Here is a 14,655-nt window from a genome sequence, read left to right as displayed (position 1 = left end):
ACTATCCAGCCATAGATGGGGAAGCATATACCACCACTATCATGCAAGTCCAAAGATTCCTGGACTTTGTCAATACAAATGCCCTGGAACAACTAGTTATAGAGTACCAACCAGGGGAAACAACTTCCCTGACCTTGTCCTCACTAATATGGGTGAATCATGCTCTATCTCCAGTATAACATCCTCATTGTCAAGTCCGGCCATAAAGCCATCTCCCTTATAACAAAGATAAAACAAGAGTCCCACCCAGACCCAGGCACTTTTAAGAACTTCTCTTAAACTAATTTCCTAATTCTGAATGATTTCCTGGCCAGATTGAAATCCCCCCAAACCTGGAGGGCTCTGCTGTTTGTATGGAAATATACACCATCTTTTACCAAAATGTACACAACTGCATAGAAGCAGCTGTACCCAAAACAAGCAAGTGCAGAGCAAACCATAAAAACAAACTGCTCTGGGGGACTCAAAGCATAAATAAGATTTTAAAAAATGCAGAAAATAATAGCAAAAATAAAAAGTGCAAATCCCTGCAAAATAAGAATCTAATCATCAAATTAAACAAGCAACTTATGAACACAAGTATGAAGAGTGGGTAAAAAAATGTGAAGGCTGACAGCCTAGCCAGAGAGAATTTTGTAGATAATTCTATCATTTGTAAAATATCAATGTAAGACATAGGCTTGTCTTAAATGGAAAAAAAACTGCTGTTAGATGTGGAACTGAAAATATGTGACAACAGTGCACTCTACTGACCAAAGTAAAGCATGTGGTGACCCTTTGATGTAGACAGTGGTGCTGAAGGGTCTAGATGAAGAAATTCCTTCTATTGTTTTAACCAAGAGTTAAATTGTTAGATTTAAACTTGCAAATGCATTTTTATTGCTCTGCTTCCTGACCAGCTGCAAGATAACAAAGGAGATGTTAAGAATGTAAATGCAGTTTCTGTTAGCCTGGGAACCCAGGGGAGTGTGAAGAATGATGTAATGTGCAGCCTGGGAACCCCAGGAAAGTGTTAAGAATGATGTAATGTGAATGAGAACTGCAATTTCAATTTAAACAGAGAGAACCAGAGAGGATTAAGCATTTTTGTCTTGACCATCCAACTTATCAGCACTCTGCCTGTTTTCTTATGTAAGTTTATCTTAGACTTGTGTTTTCTTTTAGAATTAGCTAGGAACTAGAAATATTAGGCTAAGTGTTCTTCTGTGATGTCAGAACTGTACTACTGAATTATTTAAATTATGTCGCTGTGATCTCTGAACTCTTGACTAGCACTGTGTAGTAAGAAGTATTATCTTGTGTTTTTATTATTTATTATTAAATATTTTAAAACCTTTCAATGCTGGCTGTTTTGTGTAGAGATAATTTAAGCTCTAGAGTACATTGCATATTTATAGTGATTACTATACCAAGTCACTCTAAGCCTTGACTGTTTAGTTATACTACCAATTGGATAATAATATTGCACAGTAATAATTGGCACCCTTTTAAGAGCCTTTGAGTAGCTGATAAATATTAGCTGGGTGGTGGCAGGTGGTACTACCATATAGTCTGGGTAATAGAAGCACAGCTGGAGAACCTGTGCCAGCCTTCCCCAGACATGTCTGTGTGGTTGTATAAACTCTTATCTCAAAGTATGTGTGTGTCAGCTACTTGGGCAGGGCCTCAAAGCACTGGTTGGACAGAGAGGGTGCTGGAGATTTTAGCTTGCCCAGCTGGCTGAGATCTGGACCCTATAGCTGTGCCAGTGAGGAGTCTTATTGGGGACCTGGAGAACAAGGGAGTGACCAGCCCCGGACTAACTGTGATCTCTGTGTGCTCTTAAGGGGAAATTGCACTGTTCTGTGTGTATTTGCTTTCATTTCCTCCTATATGAGATGCCCCTCACTGGTGTAGTGGTGAGGATTGAGGCTCCTTGATTGCTTGGCCAGGGCATGGACATCACATAGTAATTGTTTGGCAGAGGTGGGATATCCACACCACATATTAATTGGTGGCAAATACTAATTGGCTTGTAGTGGTGTGGGTAGAGTGAATTCATGTAGCTTGTGTACAGTGAGCTTTGAAGGTGTTTTGTATTCTAAAACAGCCATGCAGTGAATACTCAGAGTTCAGATCACAATTGTTTGATTTCTTTTGTTAGCTTAGTTAGTCAGGGTGAGCAGGCAGCATGTCAGCAGAGGAGTATAGACAGCTGACAAGGAGCCAGCTGGCGGAGATGTGCCAGGCTAGGGGACTAGTGCATGGAAACCTGACTAAGGTAGACCTGATTGCAGCCTTGGTTACAGTTGCATCAGAAAACAGCAACCAGGAGGATAATCAGACTGGCAGTGGGGATATAATACCCTCGGAGAATGGACAGCTCAACTTTTCTGTAGAGGACTTAAAAATCCATCTGGAGCTAAAGAGACTTGAGTTGGAGGCCAGGTGTTTGGAGATAGAAGCCGAGGAAAAGGTGAGGCAGATGAAGCATGAGAGAGAAATGCTGACTCTTCGTCAGAGTCATGGAGGTAATGGGAGAGGGAGTAACTGGACCCCAGAAGCACAACAGGTCAGTAAATTTCTTCTGCAGTTTAAAGAGGGGGATAATTTTGATAGTTTCATTCATATGTTTGAGAGGGTATGCAAACAGTACAGTGTTGACCAAAAGCTCTGGGTATGGTTCCTGACCCCCTTACTCCATGGTAAAGCTGTAACTGCATTATCTAAAATGTCTGACGTTGCATGTTTTGATTGTACTGCTGTAAAAAGTTGTCTATTAGAGTTTTTTTAAGCTAACACCCGAAACTTATAGGAAAATGTTTCATGAGCATAGACGCAAGGCAGATGAAAGTGTGTGCGAATATGTTGCTGAACTGAGCACTTATTTCCATAGGTGGGTGAGTGGATGTCAGGTCACCACTTTTGAAGGGCTGGCAGACATTTTGGTGAGGGAACAAGCCCTTAGCACTTTGTCTGAGGACATGAGGATCTGGTTAGCTGATAGACAATGTGCTAGTTCAGATGAGTTGGGGAAGAAGGGAGACCTATACCTGGCAAGCAGGGCAGCCCTGCACAGGAAGGGGACCCCAGTACTACTCATGGGTCTAGAGGAACCCATGCTGGGCAGAACAGACTGCCTCAACAGAATATTCCAGTAGCAGGGAAGCCACTAGTCCATGTATACATCCAGGGACTAGGGTTAAATGTTTTGAATGCAACCAGTGGGGCCATGTGGCATACAGGTGTCCATGGAGGCAAGGTGGGGAACAAAAGGTGAGGGAGCCAGTAAGTGGGAAATACAAAATGCCAATAGTAGGTTGTCTTGAGACAACAGAGGTACTAAACTACTATCCTGCAGATGTCCTGAGAGGGAAGGATTTGGATGAGGCAGTACCATGTTCTTATGCAGTTACATGCAGTCAGGCTAGGAGACAAGCATGTGGGTCTGGTAGCCTGGGGAGACCCAGACAGACTGCATACTTACAACCAGGACTGGTGAGGTGGTTACTTCAGGGAGGGAGCTGCTCTGTAGCAGTGAGACTGAATGTGAGCCACAGCTGCTTGAGGGTACTGATAGCCCCTTGGACAGAGTGACTGCAAAGGTAGAGGAGAGTAGTAGTACCCAGGCTGACAGTGAGGCACCACTGTCAGAGGATGCTAGACTTCCTGTGGAAGGGGAGCTGGGAAAGGTTACAAAGAGAGAGTTGAGACAGGCTCAGCTCTCAGACCCTACATTGCAAGGCCTGAGGCAGGTAGCTAAGGAGGCACCTGATTCTCAAGGAAAGGGGGAATATGTATACTGGGACAAAGGGTTACTATACAGAGAGTGGACCCCTGAGGGAGGGCTAGAAGGTGAGAGAGTACAACAGGTGGTAGTGCCTAGAGCCTACTATCTGGCACTTCTACCCATAGCCCATGATATTCCCTTTGCAGGTCATATGGGCATAAAACATACAAAGAGGCATATTATGCAAAACTTCTACTGGCCTGGAATTTCCAGAGATGTAACAGGGTACTGCAGGACCTGTGAGCAGTGCCAAAAGGTAGGCAAGCCAGGAGAGAAGGTGAGAGCTCCTTTTATGCCTTTGCCTGTGATTGAGGAGCCATTTTAGAGGGTAACTATGGATAATGTGGGTCATCTGAGCACCCCAAGTTCCACAGAGAAAAAGTATATCCTAGTGGTATTGGGCTATGCTACATGATACCCTGAGGCAGTGGCTTTGTCTTCCATTGAGGCAGAGAAGGTGGCAAGTGCTTTGTTAGAGATTTTCAGCAGGGTAGGTTTCCCAAAAGAAATACTGACTGACAGACGTGCCAATTTCATGTCAGACCTGCTGGCTTGTCTGTGGAAGTCCTGTGGGGTGAAGCACATGAAGACCACCCCCTACCATCCACAGACTAATGGTCTTGTTGAGAGGTTAAACTCTACAATCAAGTCCATGCTACGGGAATTTGCAGATCAGTTTAAGAGGGAGTGGGACAAATATTTGCCCATCTGTTGTTTGCTTACAGAGAGGTTCCCCAGGAATCCCCAGGTTTTTCACCCTTTGAGTTGCTGTATGGGCATAGGGTGAGGGGACCTCTAGAGTTAATTCGAGATGAGTGGGAAGGTGAGTGCGAGTCTCACAAGGAGTCTGTTGTGGCATACATCCTAAACCTCAGGATAAGGCTGAGGGAACTCATGGGCTTGGCTCAAGGGAACCTGGCAGAAGCCCAACAACAGAAAAAGGTGTGGTATAACAGGAATGCTTGAGCTAGAGAGTATGCTGTGGGGCAGCAGGTAATGGTTCTCATTCCTGCCAGACACAACAAGCTGCAAGAAGCTTGGCAGGGACCCTACAAGGTGGTAAGAAAGGTAAGTGATGTTAACTACATAGTGGAACTGCTAGGCAGAAGGCAGGGGCACAAATTGTACCATTTTAACATGATGAAACCTTAGCATGATAGGGAGGCCCTTGTGCTGAGCATTTGCAGTGGATTGCAGGAGGAGTCTGAGGGACATCTGGGGACTGATCTCAGTGAGGCTCGGGCTGACACCTCAGTGGAAGAGGTAGCAATGTCCCAGCAGCTATCTCCTACCCAGGTTCGAGAAATCCGAGCAGTGCTGCAGGAATTTGGGGACATGTTCACTGGGAAACCAGGGTGCACCCACCTAGTGCAGCACCATGTGGATACATGACCCCAAAGGCCTATTAGGCAGACCCCTTATAGAGTGCCTGAGATAGTCAAACAGACTCTGAGGGAGGAGGTGCAGGAGATGTTGGAACTAGGGGTGACTCAAGAGTCCAACAGTCCCTGGGCCTCCCCAGTGGTGCTGGTGCCAAAGAAGGATGGCACCACCAGGTTCTGTGTGGACTACAGGAAATTAAATAGTCACACAGATTAAGATGCTTACCCCATGCTTAGGACAGATGAGGCCCTAGAGCAGCTGGGTGGGGCTAAGTATCTTACAACCATTGATCTTACCAAGGGTTACTGGCAGGTGCCCTTGACTCCCAGTGCTAAAGAGAAGTCAGCCTTTGTGACTCCTTTTGGCTTGTATGAGTTCACAAAGATGCCCTTTGGGATGAAGAATACCCCAGTGACTTTCCAGAAGCTGGTGGATAATATCCTAGCAGGAGCAGGAGGGTTTGCCCTTGCTTACCTAGATGATATTGCCATCTACAGCCATTCCTGGCCAGAGCACCTTCAGCATGTCAGGGAGCTGCTGGGCAGACTACAGAGGGCAGGGTTGGCCATTAAGCTGAGCAAATGTCAGGTGGGTATGGCAGAGGTCTCCTACATAGGACATAGAGTGGGGAGTGGTAAGATAAGGCCAGAACCTGCCAAAGTGGGAGCCATTCAGGCATGGCCTGCACCTCTTACTAAAAAGCAGGGTACTACAGAAAGTTCACACCCAGTTATAGTGCCATAGCTGCTCCCCTCACAGACCTGACAAGGAAGAACAAGCCAGATAAGGTAGTGTGGACCCCAGCATGTGAATAGGCATTCCAGATGCTTAAAGAAGCATTGGGAGGACCCCCTGTGTTAGCCAGTCCAGATTACAGCAATGAATTTGTTGTGCAGGTGGATTCTTTGAACCATGGGGTGGGGCTGTACTTAGCCAGATTTCTTCAGTGGGAGAAGAGTACCCAGTGGTTTATGTCAGTTGTATGCTCAAACCCAGGGAGGAATGCTATGCAGCTGTAGAAAAGTAATGTCTAGCCATAGTGTGGGCACTGCAGAAACTTCAGCCTTATCTGTATGGAAGGAAATTCACTGTTATGACAGATCACAACCCCCTAACATGGTTACACAGAGCCAGCCAGCAAAATGCGAAGTTGCTAAGATGGAGCCTAGGGTTGAAAGCGTATGATATGTCAGTGAAGCACCACAGTGGGAGTAGCAATGCCAATGCAGATGGGCTCTCAAGACAGAGAATGGGGTAGGTATACTCAGATAGACCTGACCCTCTTAAGCAGCATTTTTCAAGGGTTACTTGAAAAACTAGCTTGAGTTCTCTGGGGGGAGGTGGGAGATATGTGAAGAGTGGGTAAAGAAATGTGAAGGCTGACAGCCTAACCAGAGAGAATTTTATAGATAATTCTATCATTTGTAAAATATCAATGTAAGACACAGGCTTGTTGTCTTAAATTGAAAAAAAAACTGCTGTTAGATGTAGAACTGAAAAAATGTGACAATGGTGCACTCTACTGACCAAAGTAAAGCATGTGGTGACCCTTTGATGTAGACAGTGATGCCGAAGGGTCTAGATGAAGAAATTCTTTCTTTTGTTTTAACCAAGAGTTAAATTGCTAGATTTAAACATGCAAATGTATTTTTATTGCTCTGCTTCCTAACCAGCTGCAAGATAACAAAATGAGATGTTAAAAATGTAAATGCAGATGTTCTTCATCTCACATTGCTGCAGTCCTTACATATGGGTAGTCCGATGTCCTCGGTCGGCCCGAATACCAAAGTATTAGGCTGACGTCGGTCATGGGCGCTCAGATCTGACATCAGAGCGTCAGGGTATAAAAGCGCATGACCGACGTCATATCCTCAGTCTTTTTTGCCGCATGGTCCGATGCAGAAGCAGCGTTGCAAGTGCCATTCGGCGTTCTGAAATTTTCGTATTCTGAGTTTCAGACCAAAACCAAGTTGGGCTAAGTACCCCGTTGGGGAATATTTTTGTTTTTTCTTGCCTCAGTTAATTCCGGATGTCAGAAAAAGTGAATAATTGTATTTCTTGTGGGAAACAGATACCGCATAGGGATTATCACTCTCTTTGCATTCCTTGTTTGGGACCGGACCACGACGTAGTCGGGTGTCGGTTTTGTGCTAGGTTTAATTAGCGCACTATAAAAAGAAGGTTAGATTGTGCTAGGTTAGTCTTTGGTAAGCGGTGTAATTATACTATGCCGTCGGATCCTCCGGCCGCTTCCGAAGAAGCGCAAAGACAAATCCTTGAAACCTAGACAGGTTGATTCGTCCGTTTCGGACGCCGGTCCTGCAGAAACTACAGTGGAGCAGGTGGATCCGGCTGAAGTTTCTGTTGAGTCTCAGGGGGAAACTTTGATTTTGCAGGATGTGGCCTCACAGGAGTCAGGTCAAGCTGAAGGGGCCTCTCAGGTTACTGTTCTCCCTTCTATGCCTAAGGTGGTTAGGCCTTCTGCTACTATTTCTAAGGCTTCTTCTAAGGGCAGGTCTGTTTTGCCTTCCTCTGGTGTCCCTCCAGGTACTTCAGGGTCTGTGCCTAAAAAGCACATGCTTAAAATGGCAGAAGATTTGATTTCTTTAATTAGAGGTTCTATGCCCCCTCCTGATAAGAGGCCCAGGGTGGAGCCAGAGTTGGAAAGTTTGGATCAGGCCTCAGATGACTCAGACTCTTCTGCTGAAGATATTCAAGATTTTCCCCTTATTCAGATTCTGATGCAGAGGATTCCACTCCTTCTGCTTCTCCTCCAGAGGATTTTTCATTTTCAGAAACTCTGCATTCCATGAGGGAGCATTTTAAGTGGGAAGGACAGGATTTCTCTGATACACGGAAGAGGCTTAGGGAATTCTTGTTTTACCACAGCATAGACCCTTGGCTATACCTCCTGTTTTGGATGTTGTTCAAGATGTTTTCTCGGAGGCTTCCCTTAATCCAGATTCTTTGCCTCCTGCCAGTTAAACCGGACAGGTATTACAGGGTGCCTGAGGCTCATAAATATCTGTATAAGAGTCCTAGGCGGACCCAGAAACTATTAGTCAGGGGCCTAAGGGTGTTAGAGCTTCTGTTGTAAAGAATCCGGTTCCTCTAGATAAGGAAGCTAGAGCTTTGGATAGATGGGGTAAGAAGGTGTATACCTCTTCTACTTTAGCAATGAGGGCTTTAAATTGCCAGTTTCATATGTTGAAGTATCAGAATTTCCTCCTTTCTCAGCTAAAATCTAAAGTGGATGCTTTGGCAGAGGGCATAGAGTGTAAAGAATTGCAAGATTTAGTACATGTCTCTGAACAGGTGGGTAAGCATTCTTTGCAGTGTGGTTTTGATGCTGTACAGGCCTCTTCTAGGGTGGCTGCCACTGGTTCAGTTCTTCGTAGGCACGCCTGGCTTAAGGATCAGAATTTGTCCGAGCATGTTAAAACTAGAATTCTGGATGCCCCTTTACAGTCTGAAGTTTTGTTTGGTCCCCCTGTGGAGTCGGTTTTGAAGAAAATGGAAGACAAGGCTAAGTCAATGCAGACTGTTAAAGATTTTTTGCAGGTTCAACCTCCTAAGTTTAGTAGAAATTGGCCTACTAAGGGGTGGACCTACCCTTCTTCTGATTCTCAGTCTAGGGGTAGATCTAGGCGTGGCAGGGCAGAGCTCACAGTACATTCAGGCCTAGAACTTGGAGTTCACCTGCACAATCTGCAGGTGAGGGCAGGGGCCAGTCCTTTCGTAAACAGGCCCAATGACCTGCATTTCCAGCTGCCAGATTCTTCTTCCCTGGCAGCTCCTTTGGGAGGAAAGTTAGCACTCTTCAAGCAAAACTGGCTTTTAGTCACCCAGGACAAATGGGTATTGGACATTATAAACCGAGGCTACAAGTTCTATTTCCATACATTGCCTCCTTTCAAAGGCATGCCAGGCGTTCCTCCTCGGCAAAGGATAGAGGCTCACAAGCAGATTTCTTTACTTCTTCAAATAGGAGCTATACAGCCAGTTCCTCTGTCAGAAGTGGGACTAGGATTTTATTCTCGCCTGTTTCTAGTACCAAAGAAAGGGAACACGTGGAGACCAATTTTGGATTTATCTATCCTCAACACTTATCTGGACATTCCAAAGTTCAAAATGCTGACGTTACAACAGCTTTTACCTCTGTTGGGAAAAGATCACTGGATGGTAACTCTGGATCTCAAAGAGGCTTATCTTCATGTTCCTATCAGGCCCAGTTGCAGGAGGTACCTGCGTTTTCGGGGTGGAAATTTACATTATCAGTTCTCTGCATTGCCCTTTGGCTTATCTACTGCGCCCAGAGTGTTCACAAAGGTTCTGGCTCCAGTGATAGCCTTTTTCAGGTTAAGAGGAATACAGATTTATCCTTATTTGGACGATTGCCTGTTTATTGCACAACACAAAGACGAACTTCTGCATCATCTACAGTATGTGATGGTAGTGTTAAGATGCCTTGGGTATTCTGTGAACGAAATAAAGTCCAGTCTAGTACCCTCTCAGGACATGTGCTTTCTGGGTGTGAGACTGAATACAGCTTCCCAGATGGCCTTTTTGACCCCGGACAAACAAAGAAGCCTTTCTCTTTATTTCCATCAAATGTCTCTACAGTCCAGGCTGACTGCAAGGACAGTCCTTCAAGCCTTGGGGTTCATGGCATCTTGTATTCTGGTGCTTCCCAATGCCAAACTGCATATGAGGAAGCTTCAATGGTATCTCAAAAATGTATGGACACAACACTGCCAAGATCTAGACACTGTCATTCAGATAATACCTTGCATTCAGAAAGAATTTTTGTGGTGGGCTCAGGAATGTCACCTAAACAAGGGACTCTCTGTGACCCGACCAGAGGCGAGTCAGATTCTAACGACAGATGCCTTGGACAAGGCTTGGGGAGCACACCTCAATGGAAAATGGGTGCAAGACACGTGGCCTGTCAGACTTCAACATTTGCATATCAACTTGAAGGAGATGTTAGCAGTCCAATTTGCATTGATGGCTTTCAAAGATTTACTTCACCCAGGACAGGTGTTGATTCAAACAGACAACACTACTGTCATGTGGTACATCAACAAGCAAGGGGGAACCCATTCGTACCCTCTTTGCAGGCAAGCGATGATTTTGTGGGAGACTGCTCTCAGTTTACACCTCAATCTTCAGGCAAGGTTTCTACCAGGAGCACAGAACTCCTTAGCGGATGTGTTGAGCAGACAAATTGTGGATCCTCACGAGTGGAAACTGGATCCTCATGTGTTTCAAAAGTTGACAGTGTTATGGGGACTCAGACATAGATCTGTTCGCTTCTCCACTAAATTACCAGTTGCCAAAGTTTTGCACAAAAATGTTTCATCCCACAGCTTGGAAGGTGGATGCTCTATCATTCAGTTGGAGCAATCTTCATGTCTATGCCTTTCCACCTCTGCCTCTCATTCCCAAGGTACTCCTGAAGGCCAGAAAAGACAAGCCATCCATGATTCTGATAGCCGGATTGGCCTCGACAGCACTGGTACCCACTACTGAGGAGTTTGGTGCAGGGAGCCTCCATGGCCTCTGCCTTTGATTCCACATCTTTTGTCTCAGGAGGGCAATCACTTCCTCAATGTCAAGATTCAGTCTCTGCATCTCACAGCCTGGCATATTCTGTTTTAGACCCTGGAGGGTCTCAGCTTCCACAACAAGTTTTGAATGTTATTTTGGAGGCCAGAAGGCCTAGTACAAGGAAAGTTTACGCTGATAAATGGAGGAGATTTTTTCTTTGGAGCAAAGTGAAGGACTTTGATGTTTCCAAGCCTGATTTAAGTGTTTCTCTTCAATATCTTACTGAGTTATTGGACAAGGGTTTGTCTTTCTCCTCGATAAAGGTTCATGCTGCAGCCATTTCTGCTCACTATGACTATGACCCTCCTTTATTTTCCCATCCTTTGTTTAAGCAATTTCTTAGAGGGGCAAAGAACATAAGACCCCCACGTAGAGCTCCTACTCTTGCTTGGGATCTCAATTTTGTGTTGGAAAAGCTTACTCTACAACCTTTTGAGCCTGTAGCTACGGCCGAGTTAAAGTATTTATCATGGAAGACTGCTTTTTTGTTGGCCATTACCTCTGCAAGAAGGGTTTCTGAATTACAGGCCCTTATGGCAGTGGAACCTTTCCTGATTTTTCATAAGGATAGGGTATCTTTGCGTACTAATCCTTCCTTTATGCCTAAAGTGGTTTCTAGTGTGGCCTTGAACCAAACTATTCATTTGCCTACTTTTATGCAAACCCCAAAATAAAGGGAGAAGATTTTGCATACTTTGGATATTCACAGGCAGTTACGTTATTATTTGAGCAGAACCAAGGGGTTCAGGCAGTCTCAGCAGTTGTTTGTTTCTTTTGCTTTGGGTTCTCAGGGAAAACCTGTTTCAAAACAAACTATTTCTAAATGGATTGGGTTTTGTATTTCTTTCTGTTATTCCCATCATGGTAAGGAGATTCCGGCTGGAATCAGACCTCATTCCACTAGAGCTACTGCCACTTCTACTGCCTTTCTAAGGGGCGTAGCTACAAAAGATATTTTGGAAGCAGCCACTTGGAGTTCAGTACATATGTTTTCCAAGCATTACCACCTTCCTCTTTATTCTAAGTCTAGGGCTGGATTTGCCACTGCAATATTACAGGGCATTTTAGCAGCCCCTAATGCTTTATGATTTTGCCATCCTCCCTTTACCTCTGCTTTGGGATTCTACCCATATGTAAGGACTGCAGCAATGTGAGATGAACATAGTACAGTTTTGTACCTACCATAAATGTAGATGTTCGAAGATCCACATTGCTGCAGTCCAATTTACCCTCCCTCCTTCCCCTCTGTAGTTTGGCATGGTTATATGGTTTGGGTGATGGTTGTTGTTGGGCATGTTTTTGGGAGGTATCCTGTTTTTGGGCTGTGGCCTTTCTTTTTAGGGCCTTCTGACATCTGGGGCAAGAAAAGACTGAGGATATGACGTCGGTCATGCGCTTTTATACCCTGACGCACTGATGTCAGATCTGAGCGCCCATGACCGACGTCAGCCTAATACTTTGGTATTCAGACCGACCGAGGACAGCGGACTGCCCATATGTAAGGACTGCAGCAATGTGGATGTTCGAACATCTACATTTATGGTAGGTACAAAACTGTACTTTTCTGTTAGTCTGGGAACCCAGGGGAGTGTGAAGAATGATGTAATGTGTAGCCTGGAAACCCAAGGAAAGTGTGAAGAATGATGTAATGTGAATCAGAACTGCAATTTCAATTTAAACAGAGAGAACCAGAGAGGATTAAGCATTTTTGTCTTGACCATCCAACTCATCAGCACTCTGCCTGTTTTCTTATGTAAGTTTATCTTAGTCTTGTGTTTTCTTTTAGAATTAGCTAGGAACTAGAAAAATTAGACTAAGTGTTTTTCTGTGATGTCAGAACTGTACTACTGAATTATTTTAAGTATTTCTCTGTGATCTCTGAACTCTTGACTAGCACTGCGTAGTAAGACATATTGTCTTGTGTTTTTATTATTTATTATTAAATATTTTAAAACCTTTCAATGGTGGCTGTTTTGTATAGAGATAATTTAAGCTCTAGAGTACATTGTATATTTATACTGATTACTGCACCAACTCACTCTAATAAGCCTTGCGTGTTTAGTTATACTACCAATTGGATAATAATATTGCACAGTAATAATTGGACACCCTTTAAGGACCTTTGAGTAGCTGATAAATATTAGCTGGGTGGTGACAGGCAATACTACCATATAGTATGGGTAATAGGGGCACAGCTGGAGAACCTGTGCCAGCCTTCCCCAGAAGTGTTTGTGTGATTGTATAAATTCTTATCTCAAAGTGTGTGTGTGTCAGCTACTTGGGCAGGGACACAAAGCACTGGTTGGACAGAGAGGGTGCTGGAGATTTTAGCTTGCCCAGCTGGCTGAGATCTGGACCCTATAGCTGTGCCAGTGGGGAGTCTTATTGGGGACCTGGAGAGCAAGGGTGCGACCATCCCCGGACTGACTGTGATCTCTGTGTGCTCTTAAGGGAAATTGTACTTTACTGTGTGCATTTGTTATCCTTTCCTCCTATATGAGATGCCCCTCACTGGTGTATTGGTGAGGATTGAGGGTCCTTGATTGCTGGGCCAGGGCACGGGTGTCACAACAATAAAAACTATCAAGGCCAAATATGAGAAAACAAATAGCCACCTAGGCCAAGTATAATCAAAAATACCTTTTTATGTTATATATACAGTCTTAAAGGCATTACACAGCAGTGTTCTGAGTTAATTATAAACAAGTTACCACACATTTGTATTTAACAGCAGTTGCAGTGACAGGGCCTTTTTGTGTGTTTGCTTCAATTCGCACATTTCTGTGTATGCATCCACGTCTATATCTCCCTGGTTACGGTGAAAGCATTGCTTGACCAATTATTATGTCGTGTTGATCATGCATTTTTAGTCTAATCTTCTGGCTCAGCCAAGGGTAACCAGTGCTGCTGAGTAGGCAGCCCCCCCACCACCACCAGGATGAATGACCCAACCATAGCTGCTCATTCATTTTCTCCCTAACCAGCTCTTCCAGTGACTAAGTTGTTAGTAGAGCCTGGATAATACATAGGTAATAATCACAGCTTTATAAATCTGTGCTAAAAAAAAAAAAAAAAAAAACACAATTTAGGTGCTGTTAACTGGTAACTGTTATGTTATGCTGTGCCATGCAACAGCCAACACAATATTTTTAATAAAAGTCATATATTCCAGTCAAACTGGTTATGGTAAAAAGCAAATGACACAAGGGGAGCAATGTCTTACAGTGCCAACAAATGCATTTTTATAAATACTATTTAGCAACTTCTTCATTTCCAATGTTTAAAAAGAAGTTGACATTCATTAGTCTGAAAACTCAAACTCCAAAAGAATTTCATGAGTAAGCAGAACAGCTTATAATGTGAGCAAACAATGGAGTTCTCTTGTCTGAAATAGTTTTGTTTCTGTTTACTTACTACATAATTTAAGATTATTATTCTTTAAATGGCTTTAATACATTTTTGAAGAAAAACAGCTCACCAGAAGAATATATAAATAAATAGAAACTTACCATTGATGGATAGTAGAGGAAAAATATAGCTGATCCAAAGAGTGCTGTGGGCCCTAGAAACATGGCTGTATAAATAGTTCCAAGCAGAATAACAAAGGGTCCTCCAGCCATCAGACATGCATTTAAAGCTATACCAAAGAGATACTGTCCTTCACTGGAGCACATGTTAACCAGCTGAAAGAGAAACAGGGTAAGTACTGGGCTATGTTGCCCAACTGTATTGATTTATTGACTGCATTTTATGGTTCAAATGAGACAGTAAAGTCAAACTATCTGGAGTATGACACAGATAAATATAAAGCCAGTATCAGAGCAGTCAGAAATCTAATATACTAAAAATGTATTGATTTACATCCTTTGTTCAAAGGCTTTTGATATGTCATT

At 43.9% G+C, this 14,655-nt stretch overlaps 1 protein-coding gene across 1 annotated transcript in view; it reads right to left on the bottom strand.

Annotated features, from left to right (window-relative positions):
* The window catches only part of ABCC5 (ATP binding cassette subfamily C member 5), a 608,550-nt gene that overhangs the window by 373,936 nt on the left and 219,959 nt on the right, over nucleotides 1-14,655 (bottom strand). The window contains exon 6 of the mRNA XM_044061975.1: nucleotides 14,272-14,445. Within this exon, the coding sequence (XP_043917910.1) occupies nucleotides 14,272-14,445 (174 nt within the window). The remainder of the gene's footprint in view (nucleotides 1-14,271; nucleotides 14,446-14,655) is intronic.

The sequence above is a fragment of the Protopterus annectens genome, chromosome 1.part0 (genome assembly GCF_019279795.1).
Source record: "Protopterus annectens isolate FY-2018-M chromosome 1.part0, PAN1.0, whole genome shotgun sequence".
Taxonomy (NCBI): Eukaryota; Metazoa; Chordata; order Ceratodontiformes; family Protopteridae; genus Protopterus; species Protopterus annectens.
This window is presented reverse-complemented; position numbering and strand designations above follow the sequence as displayed.